General features: G+C 38.8%; 1 protein-coding gene across 2 annotated transcripts; it reads right to left on the reverse strand.

Annotated features, from left to right (window-relative positions):
* Positions 1-191: 191 nt before the first annotated feature.
* Positions 192-12,784, reverse strand: LOC135466631 (major facilitator superfamily domain-containing protein 10-like). Of its 2 annotated transcripts, none has more exons than XM_064744223.1 (13): positions 12,693-12,784; positions 11,642-11,890; positions 11,028-11,124; positions 9,288-9,391; positions 7,517-7,675; positions 6,357-6,548; positions 5,799-5,895; positions 5,479-5,590; positions 4,662-4,717; positions 4,459-4,511; positions 4,088-4,178; positions 3,219-3,356; positions 192-2,727 (listed from the first exon to the last, which is right to left on the reverse strand). In XM_064744223.1, exons 2-13 carry the CDS (start codon positions 11,867-11,869, stop codon positions 2,627-2,629), a joined length of 1,428 nt encoding a protein of 475 aa, XP_064600293.1. In that variant the 5' UTR covers positions 11,870-11,890; positions 12,693-12,784; the 3' UTR covers positions 192-2,626. The 2 variants fall into 2 exon arrangements, with proteins under 2 accessions (XP_064600293.1, XP_064600294.1); XM_064744224.1 differs by lacking the exon at positions 12,693-12,784 and adding an exon at positions 12,564-12,681.
* Between the last annotated feature and the right edge of the window lie 8,881 nt (positions 12,785-21,665).

The following is a 21,665-nucleotide window of genomic DNA, read 5'->3' on the forward strand; positions in this document are numbered from 1 at the left end:
AACCACGTACTGGCCTATGATTGATCTCCATTGGTAACACTCCAGCCCATTCAGCTTCAGCCGGACTCATGCTCTCAAAGATTTTCCACGTGTGGGAAGACCAAAGTCAGTGACAACTCCCACTAACATTACACGGCATAGCTACCAACTGCTTCATCAAGAAATGGGAGACAACTTGTTTTGGTTAAAAAATAGTCTTTATTATATACATTGCACAAGAAGTTTTTCCTGTTGTCGATTTACATGGATTTGTGTAAGCCTATGAATATAATCCACCACAGTATAGCACCTTTTCTAATATAATGATAACTGAAGATCATCCACAAATATACTCTATCACGTAGACAAGAATTCTTTCCCACAGTGACAATTTGGGCAACATTCATGCAAATGTACATATGCCAATGCTAAATTAAAAACAATCTGCTAGGTTTGGAATACGTGACCTGTCACAACAGTCAGCGAGGTTTGGAATACATAACCTGTCACAACAGTCCGCTAGGACTGAAATACGTAACCTGTCACAACAGTCAGTGAGGTTTGGAATACGTGACCTGTCACAACAGTCTGCTAGGATTGGAATACGTAACCTGTCACAACAATCTGCTAGGACTGGAATACGTAACCTGTCACAACAGTCAGCTAGGTTTGGAATACGTGACCTGTCACAACAGTCTGCTAGGTTTGGAATACATAACCACTCACGCACAAGTTCTTACTTGCTGTTTGACGTAAGTCAGCCTTAACAAGAAATGAAATAACTTTCATGCATGTGCATCTAATTCCAAAATTACGCAAACCAGCAGTACCACTTACAATCATGTGACTCTCACAAGGGTATGTTATGGTATTCACTACAACAGTAACCTACTCCTAACTCTTACAGCAGTGATGTTATTAAATTTGCATGCAAAGGAAAGTATAACGATTTCTTTGAGTCTGAAAAAAAAAAATGAAAATGATGTAGAGAAATATCTAATAAAGTTTGCACAATAACTTTGTACACAGATATGTACCAGTACTTAACAAGTCTTCTCCCTTAGCACTGGAAAGAATAACAAAAACATATACATGTAATATATCGAACATAACGAAGCCCGAAATTGTACAATTGATATTTGTATTATTTAATGCACTTCTGCTATTCAGTAAATTGACATTCAGTAAATTTCTAAAACAAATGTACCTTTAAAAAAAATGTAAAACATGATTACATTATAAGTACATGCACCAAAATTGCATCTCTGCAGCACTTTAGTCAAACTAAATATCACAATAAGCAGATTTGTAGAAACTAACATGAGAGTTCATAGTCAAATCTTTTGTCGACAAACTTTCAACATTCCATTCTTTAAAACATACAAATAACTTGTAATTTAATCCTTTAAAGTCATCAAAAAAGTACTTCAAAATAAATGGATGTGATCCATTTGAATATATTATGTCCACACCACCAAACTCTACCAAAAAATACAATTCTATTTTAAAATCTAAGTCTCAGTAGATTCATAATAAAAAGTATGCTGTTGTCAAACTATGCACAGTCCAATCGGAACAAGGGAACAATCCTGTGCTTAGAAAAGTGAAAAAATATTGACATGTGTATAAAAACTATACCCCTGTATGATTTGGTCACACGATAATAGGTATGTACATGTACCAGTGTGGTCACAGACAGCCAACATAGTTAGTTACTGGCATTGGCTTACCACGGTTTTACAGTGTTTACTTGGGTTTTCCAAAGTTCACCAAGGTTTCACAAGGATCAACAAGGTATCCATATCACTGTGAATACAGTAGAACCAACGATACATTAAATGTTCTGGATAAATGGAATGTCATTTATTGCATTGAGCATGTATGTGTTTATGGAAGACACACTTTACTGGGGATATAGCCTGAGCAAACCTTATCCCCATGGATACAAAAACCGTCTGACGAATGGAGATCCAGAATCCGTCCTATATTCAGTGCTGAAGTTAAACAAAGTGTATTCCACTGAAGTTCTTAACTGCCTCTATGCAATCTGGATCTACACTGACCAATACCCACAAGACTATTAAAGTTGTTCATAAACAGTAAGAGAGTCAGTTACTCAAGTTTTGGCGGCTTTACATCTTTACACAGTTAAATGATAAGCCAATCTGGATTCATATGCCATGTGTTAGTAGACTCCTTGTTTAAAAAAAAAAAAACAATTTGATTTTCAAATGTGTCAACAATATCAACAAAATAAAGCAAATAAAACTGTTGATAAAAATAAACATTTAAACTCATCACAAAGATATATGATCTCTTCCACCTTGAATTTTTTTCACACAGAAGTTACCAGATTTATTTATGCAAAAACACAAAAATTAAGGCATTCACTTTTATACATGTTCTATATAGTCATGACATCTGTGATTACAATCTTAACAGGAAAAAAAAAAACTAACATAGCACTGGAGTTTTCTATCTTTTCCATTATCCATTATGGTGTTCACAGATCTTGCTATTTAGGAAAATATGCCACCATCTCCTGCCTTAATAACCAAATTTATTTGTCCACATGAACAAATTTAATACTTGAAAGATTTTGATTGATTTTCTTCATTCTCAAGATCAATTTGCACATTCTACAGCTTTATGCATCTACGACTTGAATTCCCCTGATGAGGAAAAGTGGCAGAAGTAAACAAAGTCCTCCGACACAATAACAAATCTGTGGTCCACAACTCCAGTACACTGAGGAAAGGAACAGCAAACAATAATATGATTATTTACATTTCTGTTAATGTAATTTTATCTAATTTGATGAAGATGACATCCCAAGGATGTTCTAACAACAGACCTGATCAGTGTGTGACACTAAAAAGACACAGAGTCATTTACCTGTCCTCGTATCTCATTTTTTATTAATGAATTTATTTATTCGTTTAATTGGGATTTGACACCATACTTAAGAACTTATTTATTTATTTATTTCACAGGAGTACGTGTGTGTCACCTGTACACACCTGTCCGTTAAATATGTGGAGGAAACCTGAGTAAAACCCCACTGACCGCCCTTTAGAAAAGCCACTGCTCAGGTTTTCACCAGTAGAGGTGGCTCACAGTGACCACTTAATGCCACCTGGGAAGAGCAGTGCTCCCCTAGCTGCCACCGAGGCCATGAGAACATTGGTGGCAACTTTTTTCTTGCAGCTAAGGTAAGGGGAGGTAACTGTGTCACTAACCTGTTGAAGCCACGGCTGGTCCTAATGCTCGTGATAATGCCCCCAAGGATCTGAAGATACCCATCACAGCTCCCTTTTGATCCACCCCTCCAAACCTAGAGATGACTGTTGTCAGGCAGGGGACAATGGTGGCTGATGCTGAAACAGGCAATGTACAGGTATAAACACTGTACAGTGCTTCTAATTCTTCGAACAGCTTTTAAGTATTGCCCTAGGAGGCTGTTCATGTGAGAGTTGCGGATGAGAAATGGGGGAATGGGTAATCCTTTTCAATGCTTAGCTTGAGATCAAGGCCATGCCTCCATACAATACTGCACAGGAACAATTTTAACTCAACCTAAAGCTTTCAGGAAATATTGCCTTCAGAATACTTGCGCCATTAAAACAATCTTTTTAAATTGAAAGTTTAAATTCAATATATTCCATGTGAAGACAAGTACGAAAACAGAGCAATTAAGACCAAAATTTCTCCATATGAATCAAACAGACCGGTACAAGAACCAGATTTATAACTTTACAGGGTGAATCATTACGCACATCTGTTCAGATTGATGACTGATGGACTGACCTGACTAACATGATTGATGGACAGCATGTGAACCTAAAGACCACCACCCCACCCCCAACCTCCCTGGCTACCAACATGAAAATGAATGATCATGTGATTATCTGAGCTAAACTTGTCTTCACTGCTTATCCAGAAAGAGCTTGTATTCACTGAACTTTAACTTTTAACAAAAAATTAACATTAAGAAGGTATGCAAATGACTGAACTAAAAATATGTTTAATTTTAGTACAAAGTGTTTCAGATAAAAAGCTGAATTTGTGGATATGACAGAATTCACAAGAAGACATTAAATAAACTTACCAAACGCAAACATTGTCAGGCCAGCATAGAGTACCACTGCAGAGTTAGCAAATGCCATCAGGACAAAGGCTGGAATTAATATCACCATACTCTGGAAAGACACACAAAAGAAAACAGCCATCATTTTATGAAAATTTTGCCATCATTTTAATGAAAAGTTTATCACCATGAAACACTTCACAAGCACCCCATCACAAAAAAAATCTACATGTAAATAAATCAAGATCTATTCATTTCTTTGAATGGGACTTAATCCCATACTAGAATAATAAGTGGAGGAAGTCCCAAAGAGCCCCGAGGAAACCACCATCCGAGGGGTATTACTTTGGACTACCACCCAGACTGAGAGGGCAGAATGCCCAGAAGCTTACCCGTGTTGTCACTGTCTTTTCTGAGCCAGGTCTCAATCGCCTCACATACCCACCTGTAAGAAAACAGAACAAAACTACTGATTAAGCAATGGCAACAAGAATGGATTATCTTTCTTTGTTTCATTTGAAGGTGACTTTAGCTTTCAGGTTGAATGTTTTGGGTAGACAACAGAACAGATGATACACAGATCTTAGATACTTACCCTGAACCAGCATCATGATAATTCCAATAAAGAAGAACATCTTTCCTTGCTGCATGCTGAAAATTAATGAAATGTTTTCAATGTGAGGGGTTACGTATAATGTTCAATGTCTATCAGATAATATTATTGTATAGAAAAATCAGCACTCCTAGCATACTGGTGATCATACCGACATCTTATGATACGTCATTTTACTGCCTACAGAAGGTCTGTAAACCAGTTTGTGCATTGCTGCTTCCTCTCCAGCCGTACTTGGGAAGAGCCATAAAATGGGCAACATTTTATAATAAATGCCATTATTCATATTCAGCCACATTTATTCTAAACAGCCATCAGTGATTTTATGGCTGATTATGCGTCCTTAATAATTTTCATTTTCTGCCTAAACAATCATGGCCGAAGTCGTACAATTGAAATATTCTTAAGTACCGCATAAAACACCACTCAAATAAATAAATAAATACACAAACCTGAGATAAAACAGTTAAGTTTTGATTTTAAATATGAAGGTGTGGTTCTAAAATGAATATTAATTTCACCTTTCATAGAAAAAACAATCTTTATAATCAGGGTTTTGTCCTGGGTTGGTTCCTGCAGGCTTTAACATAAACAAATATTAATTGAACAACATTATAAATCCAAATAGCCCTATTCCAAACTCTGTAAAGCTGAAATTATTTTTTTATTGAAAACATCGCACACACATTAGTTATTATATATATATATATATATATATATAACCAGTATATACATATGTAGCAGTGTTTAAAAAACAGTATATCTCATTGCTTTAAAATCAAAAATAAATCATACTCACTGGTCATACTGAAATCTGTTATGAACCATAAATGTCAAGGTGAATTCCAGGCCAGAATAGAAAAATAAGTACAGAAAATACACCATGCCAACTTTCTGCATCGATTTTAAATCTGGTAAAACATAAAAAATAAAAAAATTGCCAGTTCAAATAATGCACCCAGTTTAATACACCTGACACTTCACACAGGACTTTCTGTAATGTTCTCTTATGAGCATGTACACATCTGATGATACAGATATCAAACTTAAAAAATTCTACACATTCATTCCACAAAACTTGTCACTGTTTTTACAAAAGCATCTTATTCATACAGATACCTTTCATCGATATATTGTCCACAGCTGAAAATCTAAATAAGGCCACAGGGTTCACTAGTGTTGATGCATTCTTAAATTCACTGGTCAAGGACTTGGCCTGGAATAACAGATACATGATCCCATATAGACATGGAGGGCACATACAAGACAAGACAACATCACCCAGCATTAACAACATCATCACTGAACATGTAAACAAAAACATCCTGTTATACAAAAATTTAACCTGAATGAGACATGATCTTAATTTTTCAATCTTATATTACCCTGGGTTACTTCCATGTCAACTGTGCAGAGTAAAGGTGATAGAAACAGCATACTGAGACCTGCGTCCAGTTGTTCACAGGTGTTTTCATATGTAAGCCCAGTATTAACTATAATCTGGAATAAAGTCACAATAGTTTCATAAGATTTAAGCCAGGGATCAGTTTTATGAAAACTACTTAGTGCTGAGTATCCCTTAGCTAAGTGCACTGTGTGTCTATATATACAACATAATGCTGTCTTTTTAATGCTGGTACAGTTTTCAAATACCCTGACCCTGATGTGTAAACTTACCCGTTTTTTGGGAGGCAGTGATTCCTGCAGGTAGAGGTATACATATATGATATCAATGACGGACAGCACTAAGGCAAAGAGAGCAGGTGTGGTGTAGAACTCCTGAGCATGACTTCGTGCCCAGCCAGCAAACAAGGCACCGATCATAGGCCCCAGAGTGAAGCCCAAGCTGAAGGCTATACCAATGAAGGCCTGCAGGAAACAAAAACAGAGCTCACATGTTAATGTCTGAAGAAGCTTAAGCACATATCGGGCATGTCTCAGTCATTCATTTATTTGGTTAGGGTTTAACAGCACTTGGTAATCTTACATGATGACGGTAACCAAGTGGGTGGAGAATCAGTCAGGGATATATGTAATAGTATACAGTTCCATGAAGTTCAACACATTCCTTTTATCTCACCTGTACACAATTACACATAATGCTTTATATGAGATTTTGTTTTTATGTTATTAAGATATTTCATGTTAGCCTTCAAGACTTTGCACAGTAGCCAAATTTATACACATAAAACAATACATGACAATTTCAGAAGAAATACACATTCATTTGTGCACCCTTGTCCAAAAGTGAACTGACAAGTAAGAATAATGTTTCTAAAATTAACATATTTCTCCTACTGTCTACCACAATGTGCAATTCATTCCTCTTGCCTCTGGTACATCAAAGAGAGAGACTAATATGATTGCGATTGCCACAATGCACCATATCTTGTCACAATGAGTGTGATCTCTGGTATTACTAGAGGAGACATCAGTCACAATGGCTGTGTCAAAATGTACCCCAGCTTGTCACAGTCCAGTATGTACATGCTGTGTCTGTTACTTACCATTCCCTTGCCTCTGGTACGACTGGAGGAGACATCAGTCACAATGGCTTGGTCAATATGTACCCCAGGTTGTCACAGTCCAGTATGTACATGCTGTGTCTGTTACTTACCATTCCCTTGCCTCTGGTACGACTGGAGGAGACATCAGTCACAATGGCTGTGTCAAAATGTACCCCAGCTTGTCACAGTCCAGTATGTACATGCTGTGTCTGTTACTTACCATTCCCTTGCCTCTGGTACGACTAGAGGAGACATCAGTCACAATGGCTGTGTCAATATGTACCCCAGCCTGTTACAGTCCAGTATGTATACTCTGTGTCTGTTACATACCATTCCCTTGCCTCTGGTACGACTAGAGGAGACATCAGTCACAATGGCTGTACTCAGGTTAATGTTGGCCTTACTTAGCCCTCCTACAATCCTCGCTAACACAAACACGGTGAAGTTCCTAGACAGGGCCCACAGCACATAAGAGGAGGAAATCCCTACCTGTAAACAAACGACCCAGACCACATACAGGACAGTGGAGATATAACATGTACACCAGTCATTACAGCCATTACATTACAGTCATTATATCAGAAACAACATTCAATTGTATGAATAATGATCCCATGGCTTTCTATTAATCTGGCCAAATTATACCACAGTCAAACTTACATGTATATGAATGTAAGGTTGACAGACTAAATCATAAAGCCAACACTTTAGTAGAACACATGAGGACAAAAAGTTTATTTGTTTTTTTTGTTTCCTTATCAGGACAGTGCAGCATAATGATGGCTGTGAATTCCCCCCAGACCCAACCCGGATTCCCGCCACTACAATACTGGTCGCTGTCAAGCAATATTTTTGGATACAGTGTACAACACCAATCAAATAAATTAATTACTAAATATTTATTTACTCCACTGATGTTTTAAACTGGGGTCAAGAACATACCCTTGGGTTTCACAACAAGTACTTGTTTTTAATATAATTAGTCTAGACAAAACAATGTCTACAGAGCATGCCATCAGGTGTCATGAAATGTCAAAATATGTAATTCTGTTCATGAAATTTGTCCTAAACATTAAACTTTTTACACAATCTGAGTGTCCACCAACGATTTGTTATGAATCTGTTTGGCATGGAACATTACGACATAGCTTTTCACCAGTTATCTGATAGTGTTGTTATGGTTACCATCACTCAAATGCGCGATACTTTATCTCCATGTGTAGCAAAAGCACTAGATCCCTGTGAACGACCGCATAAGATTGACCCACTTTGTGGTCAGTGCTAAACAGGTCATATGCTTCTAGTGTAGTGCCGGACGGCATTTTGGGTCAGGTGATTTGGACATATTCCTCTCCGCAAGTTAAAAATAGGTCTCAAGACTGGCATATTTGGAGACAACCAGAAGATAATGTGCAAGACAGAGCTAACAGAGAACCACCAAGCCTACTAGCCAGGACCACTGATGGGACGACACATTCCGCCCGCTGAGTCTCTGGCAAGGCCCGTAGCTGTTACCTCATCTTGCACAACACTAATATAAACCTTCTCAGCATGTAAATGTCATGACGCAGAAAAGTCATAATAATTGGATTGAAAAACAGCAACTTGTGTTTTTATTCAACAGCATTGAGTCTGGACTCATTCAAAATATTTTTTAATTTGTTATTATTTTCTGAATGGGTGTGTATCTTTTTCATTTCTTTAGTGTTAAATAATGCACTGTAGTATTTATCACTTAAATGATGGTAGACATGAGGTACACACACATCAACAGGAGGTAACTGGAGTAAAACGCCACCTTCCACCAGGTACCAGACAAACCTCCTGTCTTAAAGTCATCAATGCACTTGCTGGGGCTGGATTCAAGTCTGAGGCCTTATGGTACAGATGCAACTGGGTCAAGTCTTGAACAAACTGAATGAGTCTTACATTTACTTATTTATTTTTCACATATACAATGGCGACCAGCATTATGGCGGGAAGGAAGGGGCAAAGCCCAGTGGAAACCCACAACCATCCGCAGGTTGCTGGCAGAATGAGTCTAAAGACGGATTTCTAGCCCTGACACTACCGCATAAACATAGGTAATACTTGTACTTACCAGAGTGAGAAGCATGATGGGTTTTCTTCCATATACATCCGACAAGGCACCCACCACTGGGGCAGTTAAGAACTGGAGGAGGGAGAAGACTGAGCCCAGCAACCCTGGGGTACACGACACAAAGGGAACATGTCACAAAGAGAACATGTCAGTATATCGACTGAATTTGACTTTATGACGATATTAGTATGCACCTTACAGTTTTAGATATTCACCAAGGAGCATAGTACATGTGGTGTCAGTTGACAGGTTCTATACATGTACCTGTCAGTTGACAGGTTCCATACATGTACATGTCAGTTGACAGGTTCCACACACTGACATGTATGAGTCAGTTGACAGGCTCTATACATGTACATATACGTGTCAGTTGACAGGTTCAATAGATAACAAATATTTATTTGAAAAGCTTCGTTTTAATTTGAGTATCACATTTTCTATGCCATACCATTGTGAGTACATTTAGAAAGAGCATTATACCAGTATCACACCTTCTATACCATACTATTGTGAGTACATTCAGAAAGAATGTTACACCAGTATCACAATTTCTATACCATACCATTATGAGTACACTCAGAAAGAGCATTATACCAGTATCACACCTTCTATACCATAGTACTGTGAGTACATTCAGAAAGAATGTTACACCAGTATCACACTTTCTATACCATACCATTGTGAGTACATTCAGAAAGAGCATTATACCAGTATCACACCTTCTATACCATACTACTGTGAGTACATTCAGAAAGAATGTTACACCAGTATCACACTTTCTATACCATACCATTGTGAGTACACTCAGAAAGAGCATTATACCAGTATCACACCTTCTATACCATAGTACTGTCAGTACATTCAGAAAGAATGTTACACCAGTATCACACTTTCTATACCATACCACTGTGAGTACATTCAGAAAAAGTGTTATACCAGTATCACATTTTCTATATCATACCATTGTGAGTACATTAAGAAAGAGCATTATACCAGTATCACACCTTCTATACCATACTACTGTGAGTACATTCAGAAAGAATGTTACACCAGTATCACACTTTCTATACCATACCATTGTGAGTACATTCAGAAAAAGTGTTATGCCAGTATCATATTTTCTATACCATACCATTGTGAGTACATTCAAAAAGAGTGTTACACCAGTATCACATTTTCTATACCATACCATAGTGAATACATTCAGACAAAGTGTTTTGACTTTAACTTCAATGGTTAACCAAATACCTGGCCTAATGCAAGAGTTTTGCAATTATGCTCCCTCTCCAGGAGTACATGGAAAGGTCTGTCAGCAACTTGAGAATGGTCATGGGTTTGCTCCGAGCTCTGCCCAGTTTCCTAATTCTGGTCGCTGTTGTATAAGTGAAATATTCTCGAGCACGGGGTAAAACACGAATCAAATAAATAAATCAGTTATGCTGCTATGACAATATTTCAAAATAACATACATGTACACATAATGAATTTGTATATAAACACGTTTTATATATCAAAAGCTGAACTATTAGATATGTCGTTCATGATATAAAGAGCCATCAACAAAACAATCACATCTGTACACTATGCCAAACTCCATTATACATAAATAAATAACATGTTTAAATTCACAACCATAAACAATATCTACATGATTAAGATTACATTTTACATAACACATACATGCAGAGACAAAGCTTGAGGATGGTTTAATAGTACAGGTAAAAAATTCAGATGTCTTACCCCCAAACAAAACAGAATTCCATCTGGGAGTGTCTGGAGCCCCGACAAGTTCCCTAAACCCAGTTACAGACTGCTTCAGCACATGGTACAGGCCATCCTACATCAGACATGTCACATTATAAAGGCATGTACATGTACTGTAGGCATGTATTTCACAAAAACTGCATAAAATAGCATGTTTAGATGCTAAATGTAACCATAAATCTATGCAATTTGTTTTTGTACTTAAATCTTCACTTTTTAAGTTATTAAGCTGTATGTATAATGTACACTATACCACTGCCCTTAAAAAATATACACTATGCAGATAGAATTCACACGTAAAATGGTATTTTTTAACATTTCTAAGCATCCCATACTCTTAATAGTTCTTATATGGATTTGTGTAATATTATGCAATGCAATCAATTTTATCAGAGTTCTAAATATTCTGTCAGCATCCTTAACAAAAGGGTCAAAGTCAGCACGACACTGAATAAGTCGTATTTAAATTTTATTGTAACTGATGTTTAAAAAAGCATTAATTACTTCAACCCGATTGCATTTAAATTTTACTTTAATTGAACTAAAAAGTGAATTCATCAATTACTTTAATCTATAATTATCAAACTCACCTGATCTTTTTGACCATAATAATCCAGCAGTGATGGCAAAAGGGGCAGAATAACTGTAAATCCCAGCAGATCAAAGATCAAGGATGCAAATATGACATATACAGTTTTACTGGTGGGCTCCTTGCTGTCATGTTTGCCATCTCTCTCCTCACCATACTCAGCTGCATTTTTATTTCTTGACGCATCTGGATTCTTTGCATAGGGTGTATCTCTTGATCTGGTCTGCATGGCTTCAATAAATCACCTTCTCTGAATGGAGTGAGGAAAGCAGAAATGCACAGTGGTTACAGTAAATATGGTATGTTCAAACCATACTTGAATTCTATGAAGGTAAGTTCTGCGTCCCTCCCTACACAATACACACTAATTTATATATATTTATATATATCTAATTTATCTTATTTCTTATTTCAAAATATGTATTCATAATAATTTATAGAGGCTGGTTAAATGACCTAAAACTTGACTGATTGCAAGCCACAAGAACTGTTATCTGGCTAACATGTGCTGCACGTCCCCTACCTACATACCGTTACCATTCTAGGAGTTCAGAAACTTTACCACCTCCATGTATGCAGTTAAGCTTACTCATCACTTTGTAAATTAAATTGTTCAGCGAGATAAATGTGATACCTGCATTCTCGTTCGACATTTATCTGGTCAGTTTATACATCCGTGAATGTTAGAAATAAAAAGTACATGTAATGACTTCTGAACTTTTGCGGACATGAAAGGGAAAAAAAGGTTGGTGGGTTGGGGGTGGGGGAGGTGGGTATAACAGCTTGCATGATATCAGAGTCTGAGAGTTGAATCTTTCTCCGTGGTTACCCAATAAATAAGCAAACGAGTCAAAATGAACATTTATCCCCCGCCGATTCGCTACTTCTGAGTTTGACAGTATCAGTTTGTTTGGTGAGCTTACCGATCAATAATTTCGTTGTTGTTGTTTCACAAGTCCGGGATGGTAACAATTTTCAGAGCTATATGTTTATGAGTGTTAAAAACCCGGTATATCGCCTGAGTTGACCATAGGCTCTCAGCGTGTACTCACCAGGACGTATGGTAGCGTAGTCAGGTAGACGGCAGCTAATCTCCAAATGACACGACTGATTTTCATGTTTGACAGACTTCCGTGAACTCACATGGCCCGGTACCCAGAATGCACCCCGGGTCACGTGGGTATACAAACCCACAGCGATGTCGGGCCTGTGCTCACTGACATGTGTCAAGCAGAAAAAGTTTACCTTGGAACATTAACTTGTTTGCCACGATTAATATTGCCACCAAACAAAATTAAAACAAACTTTAAGTAAATATATTGTCATTTGTTTAAATAGTGTTTTGGTGAGGTGTTGTAGGCTATGTCCCTGGCACACCGACTTTACTAGGATGGTTTCAATTTTGTAAATTATTCTTACATATGTGTACTCCTGCCTATAGATCCACAGTTAGCACTCTGGATATAGATGCCTGTCTTGGTACGTGCAGACCCACTCTTGGCACTCAGGATATAGATGCCTGTCTTGGTACGTGCAGACCCACTCTTGGCACTCAGGATATAGATGCCTGTATTGGTAAGCCCTACATGTACACTCACGCTTAGCAGTCAGGATATAGATGCCTGTCTTGGTACATATTCACCCACGCTTGGCGTTAGGGATATAGATGCCCCTCTTGGTACCTGTACACCCAAGCTTGGCGTTCGGGATATAGATGCCTGTCTTGGTACATATTCACCCACGCTTGGCGTTAGGGATATAGATGCCCCCCCCCCCCCTTGGTACATGTACACCCACGCTTGGCGTTAGGGATATAGATGCCCCCCCCCCCCCCCTTGGTACATGTACACCCACGCTTGGCGTTAGGGATATAGATGCCCCCCCTCCCCCCTTGGTACATGTACACCCACGCTTGGCGTTAGGGATATAGATGCCCCTCTTGGTACCTGTACACCCAAGCTTGGCGTTCGGGATATAGATGCCTGTCTTGGTACGTGTATGCCCACGCTTGGCGTTCGTGATATAGATGCCTGTCTTGGTACATGTACCCCCACGCTTAGCACTCAAGATATAGATGCCAATCTTGTTACATGTACACCTACGTTTGTCACCGAGGATACAGATGACAATCTTGGTACATGCACACCCAAGCTTGGCATTCAGGATATAGATGCCTGTCTTGGTACATGCACACCCAAGCTTGGCACTCAGGATATAGATGCCTGTCTTGGTACATGCACACCCACGCTTGGCACTCAGGATATAGATGCCGGTCTTGGTACATGTACACCCACGCTTGGGACCGAGGATACAGATGACAATCTTGGTACATGTCCATCTACGCTTAGCACTCAGGATATAGATGCCTGTCTTGGTACATGTCCATCTACGTTTGGCACTCAGGATATGGATGCCTGTCTTGGTACATGTACAACCACGCATCCTTATTGACACCTGCTCTGATACGTGTACACCCACGCTTGGCGCTCACGATATGGATACCAATCTTGGAACGTGTACATCCATGCTCCGCGCTCAGGATATAGACGTCTGTCTTGGTACATGAACATCCATGCTTCGCGCTCATGATGCAGGTGTCTCTCTTGGTGCATGTACATCCACGCTATATTGGAGCTCAAGATATATGAATGCAACTACTGATACATGTACGTGCACACTTAGCGTTCAAGATATAATTGCATGTCGTTGTACAGGTACACCCACGCTTAGCGTTCAATACATAGATGCAAATCTTAGTACATGTACATCCACATCTGGCGCTCAGGATATAGACGCCTGTCTTGGTAGATGTACATCCAAACTTCGCGCTAAAGATATACATACAAATTTTTGGTACATGTACATTCGGGTCTTGGACCTCAGGCTATACAAATGCCAATCTTGTTTCATCTACATTTACGCCTGACGTTCAAGATACAGATACCAGTCTTTGTACATACGCAGCCACTGTTCGTGTTAAAAATATAGATGCATGTCTTGGTACATGTACACCCACGGTTCTTTCTAAGGAAATAGATGTTAATGTTGGCACATGTACACCCACGCTTGGCGCTCAGGGTACAGATGCTTGTCTCGGTACTGGTACACCATAAATACCGATGAATCTATGCGTCGAAACAGGATGGACCAAGATGGACGTTTCGGATCAATAATCGCAAGGCCAGTTCCAACGACATTTATCACAAACTACCAAAGATCTAAGAAAGTATATGTATATGAAAGTATAAGAAAGTACGAGATTGGGACGGAATCATGCAAAGAGAAGCTGTCAACAGTTTTCAGTACTGTTGGAAAGATGCAAGGATTGTTCTAGGTGAATGGGTGAACTCAGTATTCAGATCGTGTACCATGCTAGTATATAAGTTGTTGATGATAAAAATGTACCTTTGTTGCCCTTTGATTGGCGTTGTTCATATGTTAAAAGTGATATACAGTCCCTAACTTCCGCTCAAGCGGAACTAGACACAATCATAAAGCAAAGTACTAGATATTCTGGACGCTCTGTCCATAATAACTTACAAGAGAACTATGCTCATTCTTAATTACTCAAGACACTTAGAGTGAAGCCGTGTGGTGGAATAACCTTGACGCACCAGTTTTTGCATTAATAACTTGTGACGTTGACTGAAATCGTCACACAACACAAACTGTTCAAGTAAGGATAATTTACAAGGTCAAAATTTAAACTATTCCTCTTGTCCACAGGAAACCGTTTTGATCTTTTTAGAAATACAGGTCCAGATAACATCAACCATCTGGAGAATCTGTAGCTTGCCGGCCACAACTAAGATTCATATTTTATTATCGGCAACTTATATACTAACATGACACTCGGTTTGAATCTATGCGTCGAAATAGGCATTGGTATACCAGCCCTCAACCGAGGTGGTTATTACAGCTCAGTAATCGGAAGGCCATTTTCCAAAGGCGACGTTTAACACAAAGCACCAAAGAATTAAAACAGTATATAAAGTACGAATTAGAACGGAATCATGAAAAGAGAAACATTCAACAGTTTCAATGATGTAAAAGTGCAAAGTGTGTTTATAAGCAAATGAATGAAATCAGTATTCATATAGTGTCTGTAACATAGACAATTTGATTTCACTCATTTGCCTAGAACATACCGTGCGTATTTCCACCCTTAACGTAAACTGTTGACAGTTTCTCTTTGCATGACTTTGCATTACTCTGATATCTGGTCCAAGGACGTGAAGCCATAGTTGACATTTATTAATTCAATTATTTTTTTACAACCTTTGCTAAAGGCTTAATTACCACATAATGTGATCTTATTCTTTACGGGAAGTGTGATGCATTTTTGCCTTGAAATATACGAGGATTGCATTCTCGATACCACCAGACTGCTGTGAGTGAGTGAGTGAGTGAGTGCTTGGGACATAAAGTCGTACTTAACATTTTTTCAGTCATATGACGACGAAGGAATACTTAGAGTGCATGTTATGTGCCTCCTTGTTGCAGGACGGATTCCCACCGCTCTTTTATCTAGTGCTGCTTCACTAAGACGGTTTACCGAAGGCAAGTAAGCTGCCTCGCCAGAGCCATTATACTGATACGGGTCAACCAGTCGTTGCACTATCCTTCATGCTGAACGTCAAGCGAGGAAGTTACAACTTCCTCTTTTAAGGTCTTATGTGTGACTCGACCCAGGATTGATTCAGGATCTACCGCTCCCGAAGCGGACGCTCTGCCAGCTTTGCTACCGGTGTAACAGACTGCTGTGTGATGACTGCATATGTGACCAGTGTTAGACCATGCATATAATACAACACATATGATTTGGGACGTGAATTTCACATAACTTGCATACTGCATAGGCCAATGGACATCCTTATAAGCATCTTAGCTTTCAGCTCCATCTTAAAGATACATAAAATACATAAGATACGTATATGCCCATCAGTGAATGGGAGCAAATGACCAGTTCAGCCGAATTTTAAACACCCGTCTATTTGTGAGAAGAATGAATGAATGAGTGCTTGGAGTTTAAGGTCGCACTTAACAGTTTTTCAGTCATATGGTGACGAAGAGTCATTAGGTGTGAGTACATATACCGTGTCTTCTTGAGGCAGAGCGAGTCCATGCCGCCAAAGTGCTGCCGCAACTGAAGCATCATGGCGAAGACACTAGAGATGACACCCCACCCAGTCACGTTATACTGACTACGGGTCAACCAGTCCTTCCTTCCTCTTACCTTTCAGTGCCCAACGTTAGCGAGGCAGCAACAAGTGGCATTTTCTGAGTCTTTGTTATGGCCTGACTCGGGTTTGATCCCAGGTCTCCTGACTTCGAGGCGGATGCTTCTATAATCTTCTTTGTGTACTGCAGTTTAGACAATAGAAACCTTGTCCCGTGTACTAGAATCCTCGTCCCGTATACTAGAAACCTTGTCCCGCATACTAGAAAAGTGAGGGGAACCATTCTGTAAGCTCTTAGTGTATGCTGCGAGGTATTCATTAGCCAGTGTATTTCCACTGCGTATTAATGTGTCGTCATGCGATATAGATACACATTGAAGGGTCTTTTTAAACATTTACATTAACAGTTGAAATTAAACCCTAATTAGGGTAAGTGGACAGAGGTCAAAGTTCATCGGTTATGTTTGACCATTTGAAAATTGTCACATTGTCGTCACTGGTCTGTTTTTACTCGCCAAGCTATGCCACAGAGGTTTACATTGCCAAGGATATAGGAAAATGTGTATATTACATCTCAGATATCTTCATATACAGTTGTATATTTCACCGCATCGGTGCCCGGTAATTATTGCTTTACTGTCAAAAAGGCCTTTGCGAAATACCCCGCTTGCCCCTGTTGACTGCAACAGGCTGAAAGGGCTTTCGGTATGTAAAACTTCTATACTACCCATTTGAACATTGCATCTCCCATATTCGAATGTAGGCTGTTTACTTCAGTCGCATTCATTCTTTAAAAATTCCCTTTAACATTCCCCAATTATTCGTAAACAAAGCCACAAAGAACTAATAAAAAAGAACCGGCTTCGTACGCCTACTGATTTAGTTAATGTTTTGTTACTATCTGTTGATTGTCTGATTGGTGTTTTGCGCCGTATGAAAGGATATTTCACTTTCACGACGGCGGTCAGCATTATGGTGGGAGGAAATCGGGCAGAGCCCAGGGGAAACACACGACCATCCGCAGGTTGCTGAAAACCTTCCCACGTAAGGGAGCCCATTATATTGCAATGTAGCAACTTAATTTCCTTGTCAGTAATTTTGACAAAGTTCAAATGATGCTTGATTGTTTCTTAGGGGAGCAGATATTTATGCCAATGTCCAATATAAAATAACCAATTTCCCAGATCTTGCCATGAACTTCCACGCTTTTGTTTCACCCACTTGTAAATCGTTTTGGTAACTACTTACATTCGTGTATCTTTAGTGTACAAGCTTACTGTTATCTAGGCGGGAGTTAAGATAAAGTAATGGATGTCATCAGTGACTTTGGAAGCGGGGATGCAGGGGTGGCCCGTGCTCCCGCACTTTCAAAAGTAAGGGGGAGGGGGTGATTGGGGGGGGGGGGTGTTAGCATATGCTCTGGCCCCATCTCACTTTTCGACCTAACCATATAAACCAAAAATACACCACAGTGAATGTTCATTGTTTTCTTCACTGTTTTAATTTGTTCAAGCAGATTGACGCACTGTAATTTTATAGTGGAGATATTTTAGCCTGAAATTTTGTAATTTGCACAACTGGGCAATGTAACGCAGCATTCAAGCAAAGTGAAAACTCACATCCATTAATTTCCCCGGAAGGTCTCTTACCCTTCAGCACTCAGGAAAACTCTATTTGCCCTATTTTGCAGTATTTGCCCTATTTCATGGCATATTTTCAGCAAGGCGATAATACTTACAAACGATGCTAATATTTTATAAAGCCATGCCTGCATGCTTTCTATCACAAAACACGTAAGAATATAAATAACGAATTTATCTAGCTTTTTTTATCATAATGCTGGATTGGAATTCCCTTTGGCGATTTTTTGGCTTCTATTTGACCGTTCAGATGATCTCCATCTTAGCACACAAATTTTCAATATTTTCAAGTTAAAGGCTCCTCTCCCACCTCTCATTTACTTCCTACGCCCCTGGTCATTTTCAGAGTGAATTTTAGCCCAAACATGTGTGTCACATACCAGAAAGTCCAACCCCCAAGCAGCAAAAGTATTGGGCTTTACGAATACACAAACAAAAGCTATTACGTTCGCTTATGTCATTACTTTGTCAATAACTGCAGTCTTTGTATACACTCACCATTCGACTATAAACAGGCAAGCCAAACTGTCGATACGGGGTTATTCGCTACCATATCAATACTGATCATATTAGCGCGTCTGCGTTACTTTTGCTGTTACTTTAAGTTATGGATAGGAATCACACGTGTATATAATAAAAGGCTATCTCTGTTTCCATGAGCAGAACCATCTTCAACAACCATTGCCTAAGTAGATCCAATATTTTTTTTTGTTTTTTTTTTTGGGGGGGGGGGGGGGATTTTCACGTTAGTCATCGCGGACATCGTTCGTCAAGAGAATGCTGAAGTATCGGTGTCTCACGATTGCTTTCAGCCTCAGACTTGTAACACCCCGTCAAGAATATTCATGTTTTATTCACGGTTCCTTGTTACAGCGTATTCGTTCAATGCTATCACAATTTTCAATCGGCGCACAGACTGCTTATACCTGTATGTAATTCGCTTATTACGATATTTATAATTTACCACTGAGCCATCTGCCTACTTCATCATTTATATTATCTTTGCCTTTGTCAGCGCCATCAGCTGTGTTTTGATTTTCTCCGTTTATTAAATTCCGTATTTGGAAGACCAATGCGTTTCTTGTCAATGGTCATCTACGGCTGTCCACATCGTTGTTTCCCCTCGGAATGTTCGCTTCTTCGACAATATTCCTTATATAAAGGTTATGTTTTGTGCAGGCTGCTTCTGTGGGAATTAGGTTTGGAGCATACCATAAGGCTGGGCCGGATTGCGCAAAGCTATTGTGAGCGCCGATGTTACATCAATGTTTAACAGCTCTGTAACATGTGTTAACTCCCATGATGGTATAGAGGCAATCAAATCATAACTTACGTACATGCAACAGCGCATACGTTGTAGATGAATCCTATGTTCAGCACACTGCGTTAACGACCACAAGCAACTGTTATCCTGCTCTCTTCATGACCACTGCCAATGTCAGTTTGATCGATTTTTTCTCAAAGGGCCACTTCATATACATGTATAGTGAATTTGAAAGTCGTAAATAGCCAAGTATTTCTAATCTCATACTTAGTCCATGTGTCATTCTAAAAGGTTTTGTCTTTTGTACGATGACAGCAAGATGTAGCAAGGAATCTGTTTTGTTCTGCTATCTATCACACATGACCTTTGATAGTATATATCTAAATACTGAATTCAATTCTTAAGACAAAGAGATTAAGTCCCACCTCGTGGCACTCAAAATACTGGTTCAATTTCATGGTATAATAGTAATTTAAAAAAAAGTAGCACCTTCTACGATTATAAATAAGGATGAGGAAGACAGTTTATAGATAAAACTACCAAATGTATCAAACAAAAGTTTTATAAATTTTATAGAATCATTTAAATACTTTCCAGAGCCTCGAGAAACGAGTCCACCGTACACAAGTTGTACATTCTCAGTGTAACGGGTTTCTTCTAGATTGGAAACTTTTCTCCTAGACACATATGATTCCTTTAATAGATGCAAATGTTTTTACTTGATACAAAGTTCTTCTAGATGCAAATGTTTTCGTCAGCGAGTAAATGTCTTTCCCCAGGTTGTATAACATGCAGGCATTCTCGGCTGTGCAGGTTAGGATTCCAGGCGATTGAAACCTGTTCTCCAGTTTTCTACAGCACAAATCCAAGAGGTATTTAAACTTATTATCGGGTGTCAACCACAGTATGCCAATATATAGAAACCCTTTTCACCACAGAAATAATCCTTTTCCATGCTGAAGACCATTTCCACTTTGGTGACAACTTTCCTTTTTAATCCATACACTTTCGGATATTGTCATTTTTACATCTCCGAAATCTTTTGTTGCATTTAAGAGAACATAAACGAAGTGATGAAGTCAGTGTCATTTAAAGCCCCATGTGAAAACTGATGTGACATCACTTCCCTTTCTTCAAAGAATTTCCCTTATTTGGCTAGGGAGCAATTTGAAGATAATTATTTTCTGCAAAATCATCTCCAATGAACTACCCTGGGATCACTATGATAAGTTTTAATGGATTATTAATGTGAAAACCTTTTTGAAAATATGATTTCAAAAACCCGTCTTAGAAAATAATTGATTTTTGTGGAACTTTTTGGAAAGAAAACATACAAAAAAGGAAGAAAAGCTGAAGTTTATCTGGACACAGTTTGTTTTTGTTGCCTTTCAGATAAGGCACATGATACTTTTGACTTTAATGTTCACTTTAGGCAGACCGGTGAATTTATGGGTCACTCACTGTACAATAAATACCTAAGCCTGTATAGGCCTGTATGCATTATCGGGATCATGGGAAAAATCGCATACAAGTAGTGCTACGCACATGTCCACACTCTTCTCTTTCACATGAAAGATGTATTCTTACAATTTGACATGCTTTTAAGATTGATCTCTTTATAAAGGCCACTACACGACATATACGTACAATGGAGGCTGTCAAAATGAAAAGCTAATCCTTTCAATGTTAACTGAAAGTAGATACATGTAGGGCTAATCCTCGACATTAAACTTATTTGCCACTTGAGCGGACCTTGTTATAGCCTTACAGCATTTTCTATTCCACGCACTTCATAGGACAACTGGTTGTACGGACTAGGACAGGGGTGCGTGATATTACATGGTTTGACAGCCTCTCGTAATAGCCCGCTTTGACATCATCGACCTACTGCCGTTCACTCTTCACGCCACATCATTCACGGCTCAGATGAAGCCCAACTGG

Source organism: Liolophura sinensis, chromosome 6, assembly GCF_032854445.1.
Source record: "Liolophura sinensis isolate JHLJ2023 chromosome 6, CUHK_Ljap_v2, whole genome shotgun sequence".
NCBI classification, from domain to species: Eukaryota; Metazoa; Mollusca; class Polyplacophora; order Chitonida; family Chitonidae; genus Liolophura; species Liolophura sinensis.

What these genes read in the sequence shown, in the direction of transcription:
- LOC135466631 (XM_064744223.1), bottom strand. Translation starts at nt 11,869, where the DNA reads ATGCAGACCAGATCAAGAGATACACCCTATGCAAAGAATCCAGATGCG. An exon ending in GGACAATATATCGATGAAAG is followed by an intron (nt 5,591 to 5,798) that starts GTATCTGTATGA and finishes ATGTTTTACCAG; the next exon opens with ATTTAAAATCGATGCAGAAA. An exon ending in ACCAGCCGTGGCTTCAACAG is followed by an intron (nt 2,728 to 3,218) that starts GTTAGTGACACA and finishes TCCTTTCCTCAG; the next exon opens with TGTACTGGAGTTGTGGACCA.